Genomic DNA, 23,420 nt, shown 5'->3' on the forward strand with positions numbered 1-23,420 from the left:
AAGGACAAAAACGTGTGAAAAAAAGTTCAAACGCAAATATTTTTTCGAATCTGATTGGAGCAAATTCTTCGCTGGCCCGCCAACGTGCGCAATGAGAATTCTTCTGTGGCCGAGCGTTAATAAGATCTGCGTCGGATGCTCGGTAAAATCGGTGCGAAATCGGTCGAGTTGTTCATGAGAAATCAAATTTTAAATATATGACTTTCTTAAAATTCGATTTCACAGGAACGATTAAGTACGCTTTTATGTCTAATTTCGTAACATAATAAAATCGTCTGGAATAATTAATTAGCATATTTACTGTCACACTCTCAAACCATTAAGATTGAGTTCTAGAAAGTGAAGATCTAATCATTAGATTAAAAGTTATTCAGGGTGATCCACTTTTTGTTTTTCGCACTGTATTTTATTTTTTTAGAAGACATAAAAAAGCATTGATCACTTAAATGACAAATATTTGGTAATTTCCTAGCATTTCTTAAATAACTGTCGAGAAAAGCATAGAGTTTGAACATTTAAAGAACAAATTCGCAAAAAGTTCTTTGGAATAAAAAAAAATTATTTCATGTAAACATGAATTAAAACTTCTTAAAATCTCCTTAGATTTAACCAAGTCAATTTTTTCATTTAAAATCATTTTGAATATTGCTGAAAATTAAGTTCTCCAGTTAAGTGTGTCTTCTAAAAATAACGAAGTCGTGACTGTATTTCGAAAGTATCTTGTAGTTGCTAGATTTTTAAAAAAAATAGTTGTAGTTAACTACAATTGCAATAAAGTATTTGTAGTTAACTAAATTGCGATAAAGTATTTGTAGTTAACTAAATTGCGATTAAGTATTTGTAGCTAATTACAATTGCAATAAAGTATTTGTCGTTAACTACAATTGCAATAAAGTATTTGTAGTTGCAGTTAACTAAAATTGCGATTAAGTATTTGTAGCTAATTACAATTGCAATAAAGTATTTGTCGTTAACTACAATTGCAATAAAGTATTTGTAGTTGCAGTTAACTAAAATTGCGATAAAGTATTTGTAGTTAACTACAATTGCAATAAAGTATTTGTAGTTAACTAAATTGCTATAAAGTATTTGTAGTTGTAGTTAACTACAATTGCTATAAAGTATTTGTACTTAAATACAATATCAATAAAGTAGTTGCAGTTAACTACAATTGCAAAGAAGTATTTGTAGTTGCAGTTAACTACAAAGAACATGTAGTTTTTCCGACCACTGCACTAAACCAACACGATTTCTCGCAACAAATTTTTTTTTTTTATTATTATTATTAATTTTAGAGTAATTTATACCATTAATAACTTAAATTACCTAATAATTTATCAGCATTTTAGGAAATATTTTCAATATATTCATCCATCATTAATTATACAAAATAAATTACCATGAAAAAGATAACAAAATTTGCATACATTTTTTAAAAAAAGTATTACAGAAAATAGAATCATTAATATACCATTTACTTTTCTAATATCGCAATTTTTAGTTCAAACAAAAAGAAATCTTCAAACTTCAATAGATATTTCAGCACCTAAGCTAATTATGCAGATTAAAGTAATTAAAAAAAGTTAATTAAAACAGTGGAAAACAGGTATAGGGTAATAAATTACAAGAAGCTTACCGAGGTTAAGCCGCAAGCGTAATTAAGTTTTTTGTTTAGAAATTTCTTTGAAATTTTGTTGTCGCGCACGATTGTGAAAAGTTAATTGGCTGCGGTTTTGTCGCTTTTTTGAAATCTTCTTTGAATATGATGTTCGGCGTTGCTTTTACCATTTTAATGGAAGCTGAAAAATAAATTGCTACATCATAGTGACATTGTTTGAAAATTATTCGTTACTAATGTTTTAACACACATAAATAATATATCATTTTAATATACTAAAATGTTTCTAGAAATCACTACGTGAACTTTTTTTGAAGTGATACTTCTTATGCGACTTCCAACAAGGTTGCGTTAAACGCTTAACGCTACATTTTTATTGGCCGGGAAATCACGTGGTAGGATCCAGTTTTCCCTCATTCATTTCAATATTGTTTTGGTTCTCACTAGCATAAAAATAATAAAAGTATTGTTTTTCCATAAATATTTTTTTTAGTTTGTCTTGATAAACATATAATTTAATAGGGTAGTATTTTTTATTTTCAAATTTAGTGGATAACAATTGTAAAAAATGAGTGAAAACAATCCCACGGATTTAAGGTTATGTCAAGGTACGTCTCTTGTGAATATCAATTGATTGTTAGGTTTTCTCTTTTGAAATTACATTATGACGCATTCACATACATTATTAATACAAATACATTTTCCATGTCGAAACGATGAGTCAACCACAAGCACTTCCACTGGTTCAAGAGGTCCACGAGGGAAAAATGCACAATATTACCGTTATTACAGAGCACGGAAGCGAGCGGAGCAGGAAAAAGAGTCGTTGAATAGAACTCTTTCTACGACTGCTAATTCTTCTACAATTAACGTCGCAGGTTACGAAATTTAACTTCTTCAGCGCGGAGGAACTCCACGCACTATTTTTTTCTTTTCTGCTGTAGCATTTAAAACCTTTTAGTGAAAAAAATTATATTTAACACATTTCAAATAAACGGTGCGCAAAAAAAAAGTTGTGATCGCCATTTCTGGTTACCTATTGGTCAAATGCTTTTTCTTTCTGGATGGACTCCGTTAAACGCCACAACATATTCAAATCATGGGTTGCAAAAACTGTCTCAATTGATGTTTGTCGTCGGATTGGTTTTCATATCCTGCCTATGTACGTGTTTCGCAAAATACTTTTCTTTCCTCAGCATTCAGATTTATATTAAAATCACCGTCAAGCCAGCCATTATACGTTAATGAAAAAAACAATATAAAATTACTTTACATTTTTATTATGTATATACATTTAAAATGCCTACTAGTGAAAATAAGAAGAAAAACAGCAGCGGCCGCCACAGCAACGCATGCGCACTGTTTACTATAACTCTTGAACACAGTTGAAAAGTGTGTGGACGCCATCAAATCAAAACCAAGACCCATTTTGCGAACGGATAAAAAAAAAAAAAACATTGTGCGTGGAGTCACTCCGCGCGGAAGAAGTTAAACTTCGCAACCTGCAACGTTATTTGTAGAAGAATCAGCAGTCGTAGAAGGATCACTAGTTCTATTTATTCAACGACTCTTTTTCCTGCTCCGCTCGCATCCGTGCTCTGTAATCACGGTAATATAGTGTATTTTCACCTCTTGAACCAGTGGAAGTGCTAGTGGTTGCCTCATCGTCTGAAAAATGTATTTGTATTAATAATGTATGCGAATGCGTCATAATGTAATTTCAAAAGAGAAAGCCTAACAATCAATTGATATTTACAAGAGACGCACCTACGATTTAAGAATTACCCTTAAATCCGTCGCATTGTCAGTGGGATTGTTTTCACTCATTTTTTACAATTGTTATAGAATAAATTTGAAAATAAAAAATACTGTATGTACGTGTATCAAATCAAACTAAAATATTTATAGAAAAACAATACTTTTATGACTTTTATTATTTTTATGCTAGTGAGAACCAAAACAATATGGAAATGAATGAGGGAAAAGTGGATCCTACCACGTGATTCCCCGGCCAATAAAAATGTAGCGTTATACGTTTAACGCAACCTTGTTGGAAGTCGTATAAGAAGTATAACTTCAAAAATACTACCCTATTAAATTATATGTGTATCAAATCAAACTAAAAATATATTTATAGAAAAACAATACTTTTATTATTTTTATGCTAGTGAGAACCAAAACAATATGGAAATGAATGAGGGAAAAGTGGATCCTACCACGTGATTTCCCGGCCAATAAAAATGTAGCGTTAAACGTTTAACGCAACCTTGTTGGAAGTCGCATAAGAAGTATAACTTCAAAAATACTACCCTATTAAATTATATGTGTATCAAATCAAACTAAAAATATATTTATAGAAAAACAATACTTTTATTATTTTTATGCTAGTGAGAACCAAAACAATATGGAAATGAATGACGGAAAACTGGATCCTACCACGTGATTCCCCGGCCAATAAAAATGTAGCGTTATACGTTTAACGCAACCTTGTTGGAAGTCGCATAAGAAGTATAACTTCAAAAATACTACCCTATTAAATTATATGTGTATCAAATCAAACTAAAAATATATTTATAGAAAAACAATACTTTTATTATTTTTATGCTAGTGAGAAACAAAACAATGTGAAATAAATGAGGGAAAACTGGATCCTACCACGTGATTTCCCGCCAATAAAAGTGTAGCGTTAAACGTTTAACGCAACCTTGTTGGAAGTCGCATAAGAAGTATAACTTCAAAAATACTACCCTATTAAATTATATGTGTATCAAATCAAACTAAAAATATATTTATAGAAAAACAATACTTTTATTATTTTTATGCTAGTGAGAAACAAAACAATGTGAAATAAATGAGGGAAAACTGGATCCTACCACGTGATTTCCCGCCAATAAAAGTGTAGCGTTAAACGTTTAACGCAACCTTGTTGGAAGTCGCATAAGAAGTATAACTTCAAAAACAAAGTAAAACAGACAAACTATCCTGAATAACTTTTGATCTAATGATGGAATCTTCTCGTTCTAGGACTCAATCCTAATGGCTGGAGGGGGTGACCTCAAATATGCTAATTAACAATTGCAGACGGTATTTTCAGCTATGAAATCAAACACAAAAAGATACTTTCTCTAAAGAAATATACTATTTCCTCGACGGATTCAGATTTCTGACCCCCAAAATCTAGAGAGTAACCGCAATCTGGAAAATATGGTCCGTATAATTTGGTCAGGAGAGCGATCCAAAATTTTTATTCCTTCAATGTTTATTTTACTTTTCACGTGTTTCACCATATCTCGAGAAATTTTTAAGCGAATTGAAAGGTTTTTTTTTTAAACAATTATAAAGTTCGTGTGTTCAAAGATAATTCCATGCAAAAAATATCCTTTATAAAATATTAATTATTTCTTATTATTTTATTTAATAATGGTCGAAAAAAATTTTTAATGTAAAGTATACAATTTTTTGCATCATTTGAAAGAATATAATTTTACATAGCAAAATACAAAACTGGCATGGCACAATCATGGCAAAATACAATAGCAAAATCAGTTAATAGTTCTTGAGAAATCGAATTTTAAATATCTTTTTTGAAATTTAATTTCTCAGGAACTATTCATCCGATTTTTCTCAAATTTTGTATTTTGATCGCTAAATCAAAATTTATTTAGGGTGGTCAGTTTTTTAACGCGCTATGTACACTTATGCTTTTTTTTTCTCAAATGCCCACCTGACCACTCGTCATTCATGAGTCAGTCGGGCAGATTTGTTGGTCACTCTTTCAGGGGCACCATATTAGGTGCGGAAAAACGTTGCTCCCACAGTAAGGATAATTAGTACAAAGAAGGACAGAAAGTTCGTCTACTACAGAGGATATTTTAAGCCAGTACTGTGTTCGGATGCGGAATTCATATCGACCAGCACTCGCTGGATTCGAACCCGGTTCACCTCTTTGGAAGGAGAACGTTCTATCCCCTGAGTCCCCACTGCTCTAGGCAGAGTCCATTGGGGAGCACGTATTTGTGCTAACTGGACCTGTTGCGCATACCTGTTATGCGTGGAATGTCTGAAATAGTCAATAAGACAGCTAAAACCTATTCTACAGGTGTTAACCATACATACCTCCACTGTGAGGGGTATAGTAACTACATTTACCAGGGCAAACCATACAACCCTTTCTGCAAATAACCGGAATTCCTTCCCTTATGAGAGAAACGTCTACAATTATCCGTACTGATACGCAACGTCTTTCGTAGCTTTTATTACTACGGAAGCTGAAAAAGACAAGTCTTAACGATCAAAACGTCGATAGTTTATTCGTATCCTATTACTAATTCCTAACACTACTCCTAAAATATCTTCGCTGTGCCCCGCCCACCCCCCTTAAAATCTCCGCTTACTGCTATAGAGGAAACGATAGTTGCAAAGTTGGGAGCCTGTGATCGAAAACAATAAGGATTTTGGTACACTCATAACAAATTTTATCGTATCGAACTAAAAATGTATCAACTAAAAACAGTTAAAAGCGGAAGAACAATAGAAAAAACATTCAAATCTACAAGAAAAGTATTTGCTTATATACCCAAGTCAAAATTCCTGATGGTCCCATCAAGAAATTTTGATGGTTTATGTTGGTTCCAGAGCGATTCATGATGATGAAACATCATTTGATGGTCATCATCATCCAATATTTACCATCACTTGTTCATGGTTTTTGATATGCCAACAAACTTCCATCATTCCGTGATGGAAAATGCTACTTTAATACTATGAAGGTTAACCATCAAGAGAAGTTTGATTCTATTCTTAAAACAATCCACGATACTCCGTGAAGGTTCATGATGACTCCAACTATACATTTCCATGATGGTTTGATAGGAATTCTTGTTGGTCATCAGTAAGGCCCGGATTTTGATGACATTTGCATTTTTTTGCATTTTTGGACATTCTTTGTCCTTTAGAGCATTTTTTGAGATTTATAGGGCATTTTCTTTAAAACTTTGGGGCGTATTTTGCATTTTAAAGCATTTTTTAAATTTTTTGTTAAATTTTTCTAATTTTTATTATTTTTTATAATTTTTTATTATTACACTGGCTTCCAAACAATGAAGAAAATTTCTATGATATTAACAGGTGAAGCAACATCTTTTCAAATTGAAGAAGAATTGTCAGTAAGTGTGACCGTCCTTTTCAAGTACGCGCCAATAACATCAGTAGACGTTGAAAGAAGCTTCTCCTGGTATAAAAATTTGCTTTCAGACAAGAGACGCTCGTTTACATTTCAAAATATTAAAAAAAAAAATTTAATAATCCACTGTAATTCTGATATTTAGTAATATTATGAGATGGAAGTTGTTATATTCATTTAAGTTTCTATACAAAATGAAAATGCTTTGGAGTCAATATATTTTCCTTTTTTTTGTTATTTTTGAATATAAAACATATTTGTCAAACTTTAATGAACGTAGAACAAGTATTGCATTGCTTTATATTTTTTGAAACGCCGACCAGTCTGTGTAGGGGGCAGGGAACTGTCCTTGCTTCAGAAAGGTTCTGGGTTCGAATCCCGGGCAAGGCATGGATGTTTCTTTCCCTCTATCTGTGTTCTATGTCCTTTCTCCTTTGTGTGTGAATGTGACCCGCCCTATAAACGGGTTGTGGTAGTGTAACGTGGGCGACGCTGTTCCACCGCCGTGGCTTCGCCACAGGTGCCCACTGGGTAACGAAAAGAGAATTGGCAGTTCTGGCACTTTCTGTGGCCAATGGACAATAGCTCCAAGTGCCCGCCATTAAAAAAAAAAAAAATTATTTTTTGAAACGACTCATAATAATTTTAAAGAGTAAAACATTGTTTTAGTTCAATATTTTTACTTCTATTTAAGGCATGTCATAAGGCATTTTTAGCGCAATTTTCGCATTTTAAGGGCATTTTTTGCACTCTTAAGGGAATTTTTTGCAGTTCGTAAGGGCATTTTTTGCACTTTTAAAGGGCATTAATTGAGATTTTTTAGGTCATCAAAATCCGGGCTCTAGTTATCAGGAATATACCATCCAAACAATTTGGTTGCTTTTTATATTGGACCATCATAAATCAGTCCGAATACCTTACATTGGGATGGTGGTGGTTCATGATCGTTCCAACATTTGCTTTCTATGATACTATGATGGAAATTTCTGATGGTTCAACATGAACAAACCATCAAAACAAGTTGCTATTCCAATGTTGAACCATCATAAATCAGACCGAATTCCTACATTGAGGTGATGGTTACTTATGTTGGCTACCATCAAAAAATATGATGGTTCATGATGGAATTATTGATGGTTACGATCAAGAATATGCTGGTCCATGAATGGAAAAACTACGGAAAATTTTTACTTGGGTATAATAATGTTATTAAAAAATGACATATACGAATATAATAAAAAATAAAAAAATCCCATCTCAATTTTTAAGTGACACGAAAACTATAAAACTGATTTATATATTACACAAATCTAAGTTCTCATTCGTGAATATAAAAAATTAGTCATACGCTAAATATAATGTAGGTAAAGTCTTCAACCTAACAAATCTTACAGAACTCAATCTTATTTAATTATTTATAGCCGTGGATTTTCATTAGGCAAGCGAATAATTATTTATCTTAGAAACCAAGATTTAAATAACAGTATTGAACTCTTTGCAAAACTACATTTTACGTTGTGAAAGTGATGAACAAATATTATTAGGAAAGAAAGATATACTCGGAGTTATGGAGTGTGTTCAGAATATTCCATATTTGTTCGAAACATACATATTGTATCGAGCTACTCCTAATGAATAGTGAAATTCAATATTGATTAAATAGGAGATTTGAAGTGAATTGAGTGGGTTTGTCCTCCTTCCGAATCAATTCCGCTAATTATTACCTATTAGATATCAGAATGTTACTCCAAATGTTACCTATTTCAGTAACAAAAGTACATCGATTTAAACAAAATAGGACTTGGATACTATACTGCTTTACTGCTTTTACGCGGGTTGCACTTGTTTACGTTCGTGTATTAATTGGTAAAACTAGGCGATATATAATATAAATTCGACGTTTGAATAAATTAAACGATATATTATGTAAATATAGCATATTTATTATATCAGGTATTATATTAGTATATTATAATAATTATAATAAATTATTAGACGCACTGCAGTTTTTTAATAATTAAATGTTTTGCACGAGTTTATAGGCAATACTTTTATATTTAAACATACATGTGAAGGGGTTTTTATTCAGGAGATTTTTCATGTATGTCCTATTTGTATTTAATGGTAACGTATTGCATTACAATATTAACCAATTGATACACGAACGTAAACAAGTACAAACCGGTTTCAGTCGCATCAAAACAATAAAGCTATATAAATAGTATCACTTGATAATTAAGATTTCGCATAGAATCTTATAGTGCGTCGAATAATTTGGCCAGGGAATGTAAAGTCCGCAAAAAAGAAAAAAGATATCACCCAGAATAACTTTCGTTCTAATGATCGGATTTTCCCGAACTAAGTGTCAATCTTAATGGTTTCTGGGGGTGACCTCAAATATGCTAATTAATTAGTGCTAACTATTAATTAAGTTACGAAATAAGACACAAAAACGTACTTTCTCTGAATAAACATATATATTTTTTTTTATATATTTTTTTTTTACATGTATAGTTGAAACCATCACGGATCAGCATGAATTGTTGGTCCATGAGTGTCAAACTTCCCTTGATAGTTAACCATCGTAGTATTAAAGTAGTATTTTCCATCATGGAATGATGGAAAATATCAAAAACCATGAACCACAGTAATGGAAAATATTGAAAAGATGGTGACCATCAAATGATGCTGGACCATCATAGCACTGAAATCAGCATAAACCATCAAAATTATTTGATGGGACCATCAATAGACATAACAAAAAAAAACATCTTTCAAGTAATAGGAGAGACATTTTCTCATCTTAGCAGATGAAACAATTTTTGATATTGATCACAGCAATAACTGCGAAGTAACTCTCCGAATTTTGTATTGAACAACCCAACAACTTTTCTGAACTAACACTTCATTTCCAGTTTACTCCAAATCGAGAGTTCTCACACAATTGAAAGAGGGTATTTAAATCTAAATACTATTATAATCTTCCCCTTAACGTCCGGCAGGTGGCGCAGCGCCGCAACTGTTGTGTCTGTTTTGTTTTGCAAATGTAAGAGAGCGTAGAGGTGTGCGCAAATGAGCCTGTGCAATTATGATATCTGTAAATATTTTTGTAAATAAATAATTACTATAATCAAACTCTTACTTCCTCCCCCCAAAACGAGCTACTCGACACACGAACAAATGAAATGGGATTACAACAAATTCAGAAGAGGGATGTAAACCCCGTGAAAGAACCTAACGTAAACTCAAGGTATGTCTTTCTTGATTTTAAAATTATGCATGAGTCGAGTATTATGAATTGAAGAAAGTATTACGTATTTTAAGAAAGTAAAAAGTATTTTATGGAAGTAAAACGTATTTTAAGAAAGTAAAAAGTATTTTAAGAAAGTTTAACGTATTTCTATGAGTATCAAAATGTCTTTTCTGGGAAAAGGCAGAAAAAATGATTTGATTGAACTGGCTAACGAAATAGGTGAAACTGTACCACCTAATGCAGTGGTAATAGAAATCAAGAATATTATCACAAAAAGTAAAAATTATGAGGAAACATTCGTTAAACAAATTTTAGAACGGATAATTGAAGAAAGAATCCAACGCGAAGAAAATAAAAGTAAAGAAAAATTAAAACAGTTAGAGTTTCAAGAAAGAGAAAAAGTTAGAGAATTGGAAGTACAAGAACGTGCAAAACAACGCGAGATAGAGGAACGACTTAAGCTTAAGGAAATCGAAGACCGTGAGAAACAGAGAAATTTTGAGTTGCAAAAACTGCAATTGCAAAACGAAAATAAAATTGTATGCCAAACGTCAAATGAAAGTAATACTACGGTGCCAGAATCAAATATAAAGACTATTGATTTTCGAAATCTAATGCAAAAATTCGATGTAAAGGAATCCGAGATTTCGTCATTTTTAATATTATTTGAGAGACAGGCAAAACGTGTAGGGCTAGAAGAAGGTGATTATGTTTTTCACCTATTAGGATTGTTACCCCTCGAAATAACTCAATTAATTGCGAGAGAATCTGAGGAAGAGGCTAGTAATTACGCATTCGTTAAAAAATTATTGCTAAAACGTTTTAAGTTAAGTCCAGAAAAATTTCGTCAAAAGTTTGTTAGTCACGTTAAAGATTCAAAAAGTACATGGTCAGATTATGTTTTCGAAATACGTAACTTTTTTAATGAATGGTTGTCAGGGTTAAAAGTAAATGATTTAGATTCGTTAAAAGAACTAATAATTACGGACCAATTGAAAAAACGCGTCCCAGGTCTAATGCGAGAGCATTTTATTGATTCATGGCCTAATTACGTAAACGCGAGCGAGTTAGCCAATAAATTAGACGAATACGATAGTGTGCGTTCCGGATTAAAAATAAACAGTGAAAAAAGTACTAAATCTGTAGGTCAATACGATGATTACAAAAATTATTCGCGAGTATCAAACTTCCCCAACTCAAATAGATACGATAATAAATTTGAAAACAGAAATGCGATGAGCCATAAATCTTTTGAAAAGGAGAGTTCGTCTAAATATGATAGTAATAAATCGTTTAATTCTAAAATTCGTAATGAACCAAAGTGTTTTGCTTGTAATAATTTTGGGCATATCTCAAAAGATTGTCCGTATCCCTGTAATTTATGCGGATTAAAAGGGCATAGCAGAAAGAACTGTTTTAATAGGAATAAAAAGGAAGTTAATTTAAGTGCGAGTGACCCTGAATATTTCGCCTGCGCCGATAAATATTTGAGGAGTGCTTCAATTAATAAACACATCGTCAGCTGTATTCTTGACACCGGCGCCTCTTCTTGTTTATTGAAAGAATCTGCGGCTAAGCATGTGGGGGTGTGGGAGCGAATAACGCCGTGTAAAAAGGATCTTTATGGCTTCGGAAACAAAACAAACCCTGCTTCGCAGAGTATGGGAGCAGTGATATTAGATATTAAAATTGAGGATGTATTGGGAAAAGATATTTCTGTTTTGATCGTCCCGGATGCAGCACAAAACGTTGACTTAATTATCGGGAGAACATTCTTAGACCTACCATACATCGCGTATGCTAGAGTCGGCGATACCTTGCATATCGGTTATGAAAAAGATTACCCTTTCATTAAATTAAATTGTATCGAAGAAATGCCTTGTGTTAAGTTGAAAACGCAAGAAAGTACGAAAATAATAAACAACAGCGTGAATTTTGTAATGGCAAAAACTGAACAAGTAAATAATGGGTTAATTTTGATTCAAGGAAATGAAAGTAATTTTGATTCTTTACTAGAAGTAAGGGAGGGTGAGACGATTGTACCAATTATTAATATCGGAAATAAAGAAATAACATTAAAGAAAAATCAAAACATTGGTAAGGCGGATTTAGTGAACGAGGTGCTAAATGTAAGTAATTTTAATTCACTTGAGGATAATTCATCATTAGAATGTTTTAGTGTTAATCCAGTAAATGTAGAACAAAAACCCATAACTTTAGATGAAATAAAATTTAATGAAAACTTAACGGAACAGCAACGACAGGATATCGTTAAGCTTTTGAATAAATTTCGAGACTGTTTCGCATTAAACATTTCGGAGTTAGGTTGTACAAATTTAATAAAAATGGATATTAAGGAAATTGAGGGATCAAAACCCGTATGCATGAAACCATATAAAACGAATGCAATCGAAAGAAAAGCAATTAAAGAAATCGTAAATGAATGGAAAGAAAACGGTATTGTAACAGAAACGCGTTCACCATATTCGAGTCCTGTACTTTTAGTGCGTAAGAAGACAGGTGAAAATCGGTTAGTTATTGATTATAGAAAATTAAATAATCAAACGATAAAAGATAAATTTCCCCTTCCGAAAATCGATGACTTATTGGAACAACTACACGATTGTAGTCTGTTTTCAATTTTAGATTTGGCTCACGGTTATTTACAGCTTCAATTAACCGAAGAAGCGAAATTAAAAACCGCGTTTATCACTCCAGATGAAACCGGACAATTTGAAAGAATGATATTTGGTCTTACCAATGCTCCAGCAGAATTCCAACGTTTAATGTATCGCGTGTTAGGATGTTTATGTAACAAGGATGTTTTATGTTATCTTGACGACATTCTTGTTCATGCTAAAACGTGGGAAGAAATGCTAAATAAATTAATTAAGGTATTTGAGGCATTACGGGAAGCAAATTTGACTTTAAAATTATCCAAGTGTGAGTTCGCAAAAAATGAAGTTGAATTTCTGGGATTTATTGTCAATAAGGATGGGATAAAACCGGGCTCCAGAAAGGTTGAGGTAATTTCCAAGTTTCCCGAACCTAAAAATGTGCATGAGGTTAGACGTTTTCTTGGTTTAACAAGCTTTTTTAGAAGGTTTATTCAGAATTACGCCATAAAAGCTAAACCCTTAACCGAATTAACTAAAAAGAATGAAGAATTTAAGTGGGACGAAATTAAAAAGAAATCTTTCAAAATATTGAAAAATGAACTGGCACGACAACCAATTTTGGCACTTTACAATCCCGAAGCTAAAACCGAAGTTCATACTGATGCAAGTGCAGACGGCATCGCAGGAATGTTACTTCAGTTGGGAAGCGATGATAAGTGGCACCTAGTTTACTGTGTCAGCAAGAAGACTACTGAACCTGAAAGGAATTACCATTCAAGTAAATTGGAGTTGATGGCCATAGTTTGGACACTAGAAAGACTCAGACAGTTTTTATTAGGTATCAATTTTACAGTTGTGACAGATTGTCAAGCATTAGTCTACATGAATGCCAAAAAGTCAAGTAATCCCCAAATCGCACGATGGAGTATTCTAGTACAAGAGTACAATTTTGAAGTTCGCCACAAACCAGGCATTAAAATGACCCACGTAGATGCTTTGAGCAGAGCTCCTATCTCAGACCCAGAAGACACCATGACAAGCCTTATCGAGAAAAAATTTGAAGTATGTCTAACACTGAGCGAAGATGAGCAAATTTTAATTATCCAACATACTGACAAGGAGTTGAAGATATTAATAGACATTTTTAAGAAAGATGAAGGAGAAAGATCTGCAGAAGAAAGACAGAAAATAAGTAATTATGTTTTCAAGAGAAATCGATTATACCGAAGAATGCTAGAAAAAGGAAAGGAAAAACTACTCTACGTGATCCCAAAAAGTATGAGAAAAAGTACCGCTGTTAAATTTCATGATTTGATGGGACATTTCTCTCTTGACAGGACTGTCAACAAAATCAAAGAACTTTATTGGTTTCCCTACATGAAGCGTTATTTAAGGAAACACATATCCATGTGTTTTGAATGTCTAGTGAATAAAATTCCCGGGGGAAAGCAACAGGGACATTTACATCCAATTAAGCCAGGAAAAAGACCATTTTCAATTATACACATGGACCATTTAGGCCCATTTGTGAAGAGTTCTAGAGGAAATAAGGATTTGCTCGTTATCATAGATAATTTTACAAGATTTACCAGACTCTCTCCAGTGAAAAACACATCTTCTCAACACGTTTTAAAAGCTCTTGAGAATTTCGTTCAGGATTTTGGACTGCCTGATCGGATTATTAGTGACAGAGGTTCATGCTATACGTCACATCAGTTTGAACAATACTGTCTCGACAATGGAATAAATCACACATTGAATTCTACCCAACATCCCAAGGGTAATGGAATGGTAGAACGGGCTAATAGAACAATTCTATCCACAATAACAACATCGATGAGTGATCCACGTCATAAAGATTGGGATTTACGAATCAAAGAAACTGAAAGAAATTTAAACAACACCGTCAATAAAACTACTGACAAAACACCTTTTGAAATCTTGCATGGATATTCTCCAAGATTCACTGATGGTATCCTTCGAAAACTTGCCGACGAGAGTGCAGACAAATGGACTGATCCCAAGGAACTTCAAGAAGAAGCAACCAGTGTGATTGAAAAGAAACAACGTAAAATGAAGGACTACTACGATAAGAAAAAGTGTCGAACCATGACTTTTGAACCGGGAGAAATAGTGGTTGTCCGACGTCCAGCAAAAGCAACAGGAGAACCAACAAAGACTCAGCCAAAGTACAGAGGTCCTCTACTTGTGACTGAAGTCCTCCCCAACGATACGTACAGAGTGACCCAATTGGAAGAAAAAGTGGGAAATAGGTACTATGCAACAACGTCCCACGTGAGTCAACTTAAGGCATGGAGACCACCGTTACACGATGATGATGATGAGGTCTCAGGTAACATATAAATTGGAAACAGGTAATATGAACTTTTTTTTTTACTTCTAAGAAAAGAAAGAACTTTAGTATTGAACATTTGAGACTTTTCATTTTGGAACAATTAAAAACAAAAAACTGAACTATTAAGCAAGTCAAAAAAGAACTGTAATAGAACTTTAAAATTTTTATTCATTCATATTTCAAAAAATAAGTAAATGTGTATTAATTATGAAAAAAAAAATGTTAATTGTTTAAATCTATTATGTAATAATCGATGTATGTATCTTTTATTAAATAAGTGTCAATTGAGGGCAATTGTATCATCAGGATGCCCGAATATTATAATCTTCCCCTTAACGTCCGGCAGGTGGCGCAGCGCCGCAACTGTTGTGTCTGTTTTGTTTTGCAAATGTAAGAGAGCGTAGAGGTGCGCGCAAATGAGCCTGTGCAATTATGATATCTGTAAATATTTTTGTAAATAAATAATTAATATAATCAAACTCTTACTTCCTCCCCCCAAAACGAGCTACTCGACACACGAACAAATGAAATGGGATTACAACAATACCAATAATGTATAAATCTTACACCAAATTCACTCTCATTTACACAAACCGTTCGTAAATTACTTCTGCTTTAAGAAAACACCAATTTTTAGCGAACTTTGAATATCATCAGTAGATTGTTCAGAATTGGGTACGAAATGGTGCGAGTTCATTGTTGTTTTCCCCGCTACTATACATCACAGTAACAATAGTTCGTCCTTTCAAAACGTAAGCATGTTTTTAGTTGTGTAATAAGGATAATTATAGTTTATTTTTAAATATCTGCCACTGTGAGTGGCAGAAATGAATGGCTGTTGACTTCCACCGGTCAGTGTTGACAATCACATAGTCGCTTTGGTGAATATCCGAAATATACACCGAAGAGCCATTACATTATGACCACCCTCCATCTATAACAATGGGCTCGCCCAGGTTTTCATGGTTTTTCTTCCCAGGAACAATGTTTTCATGGGGCACATCAGGACCCATAATCCTCATAGAACAACAATCCCTGACGTTTGTAAGCTACTTGAACATAGTTGCAGACCAGGTTCACCCATTCATGGCAACAGTTTTTCCTGCGGGGGATGGTGTTTACCAACAGGATAATGCACCATGTCATAAGGGTCGAATCGTAATGGATTGGTTCGAGGAACGTTAAAGTGTTTTTCAAGTCATGTCTTGGCCCCCAAATTCACCTGACCTTAATCCAATAGAGCATTTGTGGTCCTACTTGGAAAACCAGATTCGTGCTGCCACGCTACCCCCTCGCAATGTGAGGGAATTGCGGAACCAGTTGGTGAGCGCTTGGTACCAGGTACCTCAGACTACCTATAAGCACCTTGTGGAGGATGGTGCTAGCAGTTTTGAGGGCTAAAGGTGGTCCTACATGTTATAAACAGGGTGGTCATAATGTAATGGCTCTTCGATGTATATTAGGTCTAGTTAAATGCCAATGCTCGGTATGCCCTACCAATGTTTTTTTCAAAGGTTCAGTGTCACTGTTCGTTATACATTTGCCCCGTATGCCCTACATCGATGGTTTTTTGAGGTCAAGGATCACTGCCCAGTATGCATTTAACCGGTACTCCGAACACTGATGTTTCTCCTAATCTATCCTCAGCAGATATTAAAATATCGAATAAATATAATAATATCAACGAATAAATTAAGATCAAATCGGATATAACAAATATTTCTGACTTTCACGAAAGTGACTGCGTGATTGTTGACATTCACCGGTGAACGTCGACATTCTCTTGATTACGGTCACTCACGGTTACATCTAATATATATAATTCTCTTACGTGACTCCCAAATTTCGGCTGTATTTCTTTTCCGCCGGTGGCAACGTTTGCTTTGCTTTGTTTACGTTACTATTTCTCTTACACGGCAAATCGACGAATGATTGCCGCTAAAACTGTCACGTGCCAAATCTAGCTGAGGTGGCTCAACCTATAGCGCTTTTACAAACGGAAACTGAAATAACCACAGAGCATCAGTTGCATCAATCTCATACTATTAAGCTAGGCAGAAGTGAGTAGTCTTTGTCGATAGATCTCTATTTTAGTATTTTGTCGAAAGCGCTTTTTTTCACGAGTTTATATATTACGAAATTTATTTGACGATTTTTGATTTATATCACGAATTATACTATAGCACATTTCCCATAATTTTAACGAATTACATGTCCATTATTTGAATTCAATTTTATTTTAATGACTTAGTATTTACTAAAAAGTTGTAATTTTTTTTAAAAAAAAGTTTTTAAATGGATTTAAATGATTGTTTTGAATTCTTAAAATTTTGTGCATTTGCAATGTACCTAAGTTAGTAGCGAGCGAAGCGAGCTTGGTTTGCGAAGCAAACCATATAAAATTGCGTAGCAATTCTCGGGGGTTCGCGAGCGTTAGCGAGCAGGGGGCGCAGCTCACTAGTATCCATTAAGTGCATTCGAAAAATTACGACATTTATAATTTCGATCAGATTCTGGTTTGCAACACAGTAAAACTTACAAAAATGGAAGAAAAAAAATTTAAAGGTTACTGCACAGTATGCCGGGCGAGACGCGGAACGACGCGCTGTGACGTGTAAAAAACAAGTGACCTTTAACAAGTGAAAGCGCTCGTTGATCAATGGATTTGCTCAATCTTTAAGAAAAAAAAAACATTTTAGTAATATGCTATTATTTTAACTATTTTACTGAAATAATTTTCTTAAACTATGCAAGAAAAAGAATTAATGATACTTTTAATGTAAATACAGTACAACTCTCGATATCCATTTTCGATTTTAAAATACACTGACATTTTTTACAGTGTAATTGTTAGGAATCAAGTTAGAAGCCGAAATCAAGAGAATGTCGACTTTCACCAGTGAATGTCAACACATAGTCGTTTTGCTGAATGTCCAAAATATTTATTACATCCGATTTGATTTATTCGTTGTAATTTATTCGATATTTCAATTTCTGCTGAGAATAGATTAAGAGAAACATAAGTATTCGTAGTACCTTTTAAATGCATATAGGAGAAATGGCACTGAACCTTTAACAGAAACATCAGTTTAGAGTAAACCGAGCAAATTTATACCGGGCAGTAGCGCTTAATTAGATCTAGTATATAATTCGGACATTTACCAAAGCAACTATATATGATTGTCAACATTCACAGGTAGAAGTCAACTATCAGCAATTTAAATCATTCACAGTAACACATATACGCCAAACTTCATAAGACTTAAAATGAATAAACTCTTTTCTAAATGAAAATTAACCGTGTTCTCCTTCACAAACTACTTTCAAGTTACACCAGTCAATTAATTGAATAATTTACGTAGCAAGCTTATTCAGAAGTGAAAACATCCGATTTACATTAGCTGTAATATTTAATGGATATTTAAACGTAATTTTCAGTTATAACGCATTCATTACGTTTGTTATGACTCGAGATTCTTTTGCTTCTAATTACTTTATTTTACAATACAACACTCAGAATAATAGGACTATTTACAATATATTATTTACATGTATTTGTTGGATGCATAAACTTACATCATAAAGATGAAAATCGTATCGAATTTTCTTAAACGCAACGTATCGTAAGTTCTTTAACGTAATATTAAAAACATAAAAAGAACATAAAAAATAATTGCCAGATTCACAAACTCTAACACAAAATTAACTAGAAGAAAACATGACGGAAATGTTAAACTTGAAGTGAGTGGCAACATACTCCCACCTTTGTATTGCTCTGAAGCAATACAAAAAACCTAATGCTGTAACATTTCAAGAAATTAAAAATTACGAATAGTTCACAAGTTCTTTCGTGTCACGGTACTATTCGACGTCTACATCGAATTGTTCTTGCGTCCTCTAGTTGGATCTTATTTTTTCTTCCCATGGGATCTGCAATGCCTGAAACGTCTAAATCCCATACTTTTGGCAACTCCATATTTTGCAAACTTAATGCGACTAAGTTAACCTTTTTATTTTTTCTTCCTAGACCTAAGATTGTCCAACCTAGTAAGGTTTCTATGGCTGAAACTCCCGATCTTAACACTTCTATTTTTCCAGTCAGAATTCTTCCAAGTACATCAGCTCCTAGAAGAACTCTTATAGGGGGCGTATCTTTTCCAACATCTGTTATTTCTATTCCTCGAGAAGCTAGATCAGCAAGTAAAGTTCTATCCTGTATCCTTGGTAGCTCTGAGCAAATCTTTGCCTGGTCCAGAAGAGATATTGAAGTCGTATATTTGCGATTTAAACTTTCAACAGTTACCATATATCTCTTATGCTCTGAAGCAGGAGAAGTTCCTCCGCCAAACAGTCCTTGAGAAAACACTTCGCTTCCAGAGGGAGATAATTTCAGTTCTTCAGCCAAACTCTTTTCAATATAGGAACGCTGTGATCCATCATCCATTAGTGCACGAACACAGACTTCCTTGTCTCTGTTTCGTAGTCTGATCGTAATTGTTTTGAGATAGATTTCACGTTCAGAAAGACGATTCGTAAATAATATTTCTGTTGATTTCTGTTCATCACCTGCTATTTTGTCCTTAGATGAAGAATTAATTCCTTTACGTAGATCTGGACAAAGTATTGTGTAATGCCTGCGTTTACAAACTAAGCATCTTACATTACTGTGACATCTATTTGCCATGTGACCAGACTTAAGGCAGACAAAACAGCATCTCTTTTGTATAACTCTGGATTTTCTGTCCTCAAAACTCATTTCTGCTATTTTCTGACATTCTTGACTTGGATGTGAACAGTCACAGAAAATACAATTGTTTTTTCCTACTGATATGTTGGCGATTAGTGTAGTAGCAATAGGTTCATCTGTTTGGATCGATTTGTTGTAATCTTTTCGTTTCTCGCCACTTCCCTTATCTCTACCAAACCCTTCACGAGCTAAACTGATCATTTCTTCAGATTCGACCTCATGTCTCAAAAAACACATTAGTTTTTCGAGGGATCTCTGACTGGTAACGCCATCAGTATTTTCAGAAATTCTACTCCGTTCCCAGGCTCGCATAACATTTTCAGGTAAGCATGACTCTACAAGAGGCTCCAGAAAATCAGCAAATTTCTCTTTCGTACGTCCCAAACTTTCCAAAGCTCTTAATTTTGTTTCCAGCATATCGTAGAGGGTAGCTAAATCAGAAGAATTCTTTCCGGCAGTAGCATTTTTCATAACAAGAGAAAGGAGATCTCGAACGTATATTTGTACTAAAAGATCTTCTCGGCCAAACCTTAATTTCAATTGTTTAATGGCTTTCGGATAATTCTCTGCTGTTATTGGGAAACTGGAAACTAATCTTGCTGCCCTGGATTCGGGTACCATAGATTGGTATAAATATTGGAACTTGTCGATCGCAGATAAATCTTCGGATTCATGAATTTTTGAAAATATACTCCAGAATGTGAGATATTCTTTAGGATCACCAGAGAATGTCTTCAATTCAAATTTCGGTAGTTTTAGTTTCACGGCATTATCCTCTAAAGAACTTTTGGCGATGGATCCAGAGTCCTTATTTAAAAAAGTTGCGACTTTTGCATCTAGTTCAAGATAATTATCTCTGTAATTTTCCGCTGCTTCAAAATCAGTTTCGTATTCAGCAACGGTCTCAGGTTTTTCTAAAAGTACTGAGGATATTTCGTTTTGAATTTCATTCAAACGAGAAAATTTATCTTGCAATTGCGACCTTAGTGCGTGCAACTGATTAATATCCTTGGCAACAGTTTCCGCTGCCGCCAAATATTGCGCCAACTTATTCGACGTGGTCGTAAAAGTTGTTCTTAATGACTTTCTTTTCACTTTAAGAGCATCCATATTCTTAATGTAAATAATATTTAGTCGGTTTATTAACTAAATTCACTTAATAGGCCTTCAGCTTCTACTTATTCTAAATCTCGAGTTATTTTTCGTTCTTAAACTTAATTCAAATCAAACATACAAACTGTGCATAAAAGAAGACTTCGTAAAAAGGATATAACAGAAGCAGCCAAAATTCAAAATTATTCGTACCTATTTAATCCTTGACAAAGTAATATCTTGTTCGTAATTTTGCCGTCTTCTATTTCACATCGAAATGCAGAGTACAATGTCTATGTCACGGATGCCACTTTGTTATGACTCGAGATTCTTTTGCTTCTAATTACTTTATTTTACAATACAACACTCAGAATAATAGGACTATTTACAATATATTATTTACATGTATTTGTTGGATGCATAAACTTACATCATAAAGATGAAAATCGTATCGAATTTTCTTAAACGCAACGTATCGTAAGTTCTTTAACGTAATATTAAAAACATAAAAAGAACATAAAAAATAATTGCCAGATTCACAAACTCTAACACAAAATTAACTAGAAGAAAACATGACGGAAATGTTAAACTTGAAGTGAGTGGCAACAACGTTGTAATTATATTTCTACATTTTTTTACGAAATTTTTATTAATGAATGTTTGTATGAAAACTAGTACATTGTTATTAGTATTCATAATAGGAACAAAAATGCAATATTTTTCAGTACTATTTTTGATATATTATTTTTTAGTTCCAAGCATCATCAAAAATATTTAAAACTAGCAGGCTTCGTCCCCTGCTTGCTGGCGCCCGCCAACCCCCGGAACTTCTTTCGCAGTTCATTTCGGATTGCTTCGCAATCCAATGCTCGCTTTGCTCGCTCATTGGATACGTTCTTAACGTCTAGCTTTTGTATACTTTTTTGAATACTGAAGTTCCGAAAACTTTTCACTGTAGAAAATTCTAAACCTGTATATTTCAATATTATCTGGGCATTTGGCGATACAACACTTATAGAATTGAAGGATTTGTTGTGTCAAGCACTCAGGTATCATAATTTTGATCTAGTGGCGCTTCTATGTCATTTTGATTTATGTTGCTAAGTTAACTTTCAAAAAAATCTATGGCTGGCAACAGCATTTTTAATTTTTAAGTTGCTTATTTTTATTTCTTTTAGAATTCGTTATTCTTTTAGCGAAATGTTTTTTAACCTAACAGAATTCTTTGCCGACTGTTCTCTGTATATATGAAGAAAATAAAGTAAATATTTAAGTGTTGTGAAAAGAATCTTACTTAGTTGTACAAAGTACTTCTTTAAAAATGAAAACTGTTGCCACCGGCGGAAAAGAAATACAGCCAAAATTTGGGAGCCACGTAAGAGAATTATATATATTAGATAATATCTTTTTAGTCTAGTATTTATTAAAAAAATTAGAGTTAATACTATCAGAATCAGATTGCATAGACTTTGTTTAAATCAATTTTGTCTTTTCAATGCACACTTCCACGAAACTAATAGTAACTACACTGGTCTAAGAAATTAAGATAATTTGCAGGCTTGTTCATTTATCTTTAGAACTAATGGACTGATTTTAATGAAATTTGATATGTACATACATTGATACAATACAAAACAAATAACCATTCAGCAACTGTAATAGACACGCAAGATCATACGTAACACTCGTTGAAGTAGGAAGGTATGAAATTGCCACAGGACACTTCAGGCCAATTGCCATAGGAAATAATAAACTGCTTTATTTCAAGTATGAAATCAAGCTGTTATGTCTGTAAGAGGGGACCATACCCCTTATTAATCCCCCTTTTTTTGTTTATTTTGCAACAGCTGTTTCACACCTTCCGACTCCAACGCGTCATACGCACGATCATGCGTGTGTATTGCAATAGTTGAATGGTTATTTCTTTTTGTATTGTATCAATGTATGTACATATCAAATTTCATTAAAGTCTGTCCAGTAGTTCCAGAGATAATCGATCAACTCTGCAAATTATCTTAATTTCTTACATCAGTGTATGTTTCTATGGCTGGCCTTCAAATGAAAAAAATTATACTATTATTTAAAAACGATTTCTTCCTGATTAAGATTTCAAGATGGAAAAAAAATACTTTCGAAATCATTGAGAATAAATTTGATGAGTTTTAGAACATAAGAATATTCTTGAAAAATAAGTTGATTTTGTTTTCCTTTATCATATAGCTTTCATTGAATTAAATAAATGTATCAGAATAGACCATTTGTCATCAGAATAGAAATACTTAGGAAAAGATAACATACCCTTATAAATATCCAATTAAATTTTCTGAAAGTAATGAAACAAGTACAAAAATATGTCACTATCATATGATTTCTTTGTGCATGCATTTACATCATATTAGATACCTGAAAAAAAATAAAGAATTATTACTAAAAAGCAATGTTATGATAATTAGTTACTAAAGAGAAAAATTATGAACTCGTTATTGCGATCACTGAATGCCCGTTGGTCTTTTTTTTTTCTTTTTATTAACCCTTTGCTTACGACTGGTACAAT

The 23,420-nt window shown here is 33.4% G+C and overlaps 2 protein-coding genes across 5 annotated transcripts in view; both read right to left on the minus strand.

Annotated features, from left to right (window-relative positions):
- The window catches only part of LOC107453616 (SCY1-like protein 2), a 556,894-nt gene that overhangs the window by 387,353 nt on the left and 146,121 nt on the right, over positions 1–23,420 (minus strand). For 2 of the 4 annotated variants that reach the window (XM_087169468.1, XM_087169469.1), the window contains exon 2: positions 23,165–23,269. The exons of the other annotated variants lie outside the window; for them this stretch is intronic. The gene's annotated coding sequence lies outside the window, so the exon portion shown is untranslated. The remainder of the gene's footprint in view (positions 1–23,164; positions 23,270–23,420) is intronic. 4 annotated transcript variants of the gene reach the window in all.
- Positions 18,881–20,884, minus strand: LOC147806562 (uncharacterized). Its single transcript, XM_087149678.1, has one exon. It carries the CDS (start codon positions 20,882–20,884, stop codon positions 18,881–18,883), a length of 2,004 nt encoding a protein of 667 aa, XP_087005804.1.

This window comes from Parasteatoda tepidariorum, chromosome 8 (assembly GCF_982258835.1).
Source record: "Parasteatoda tepidariorum strain Cologne lab strain chromosome 8, Ptep-v5.0, whole genome shotgun sequence".
NCBI lineage: Eukaryota > Metazoa > Arthropoda > Arachnida > Araneae > Theridiidae > Parasteatoda > Parasteatoda tepidariorum.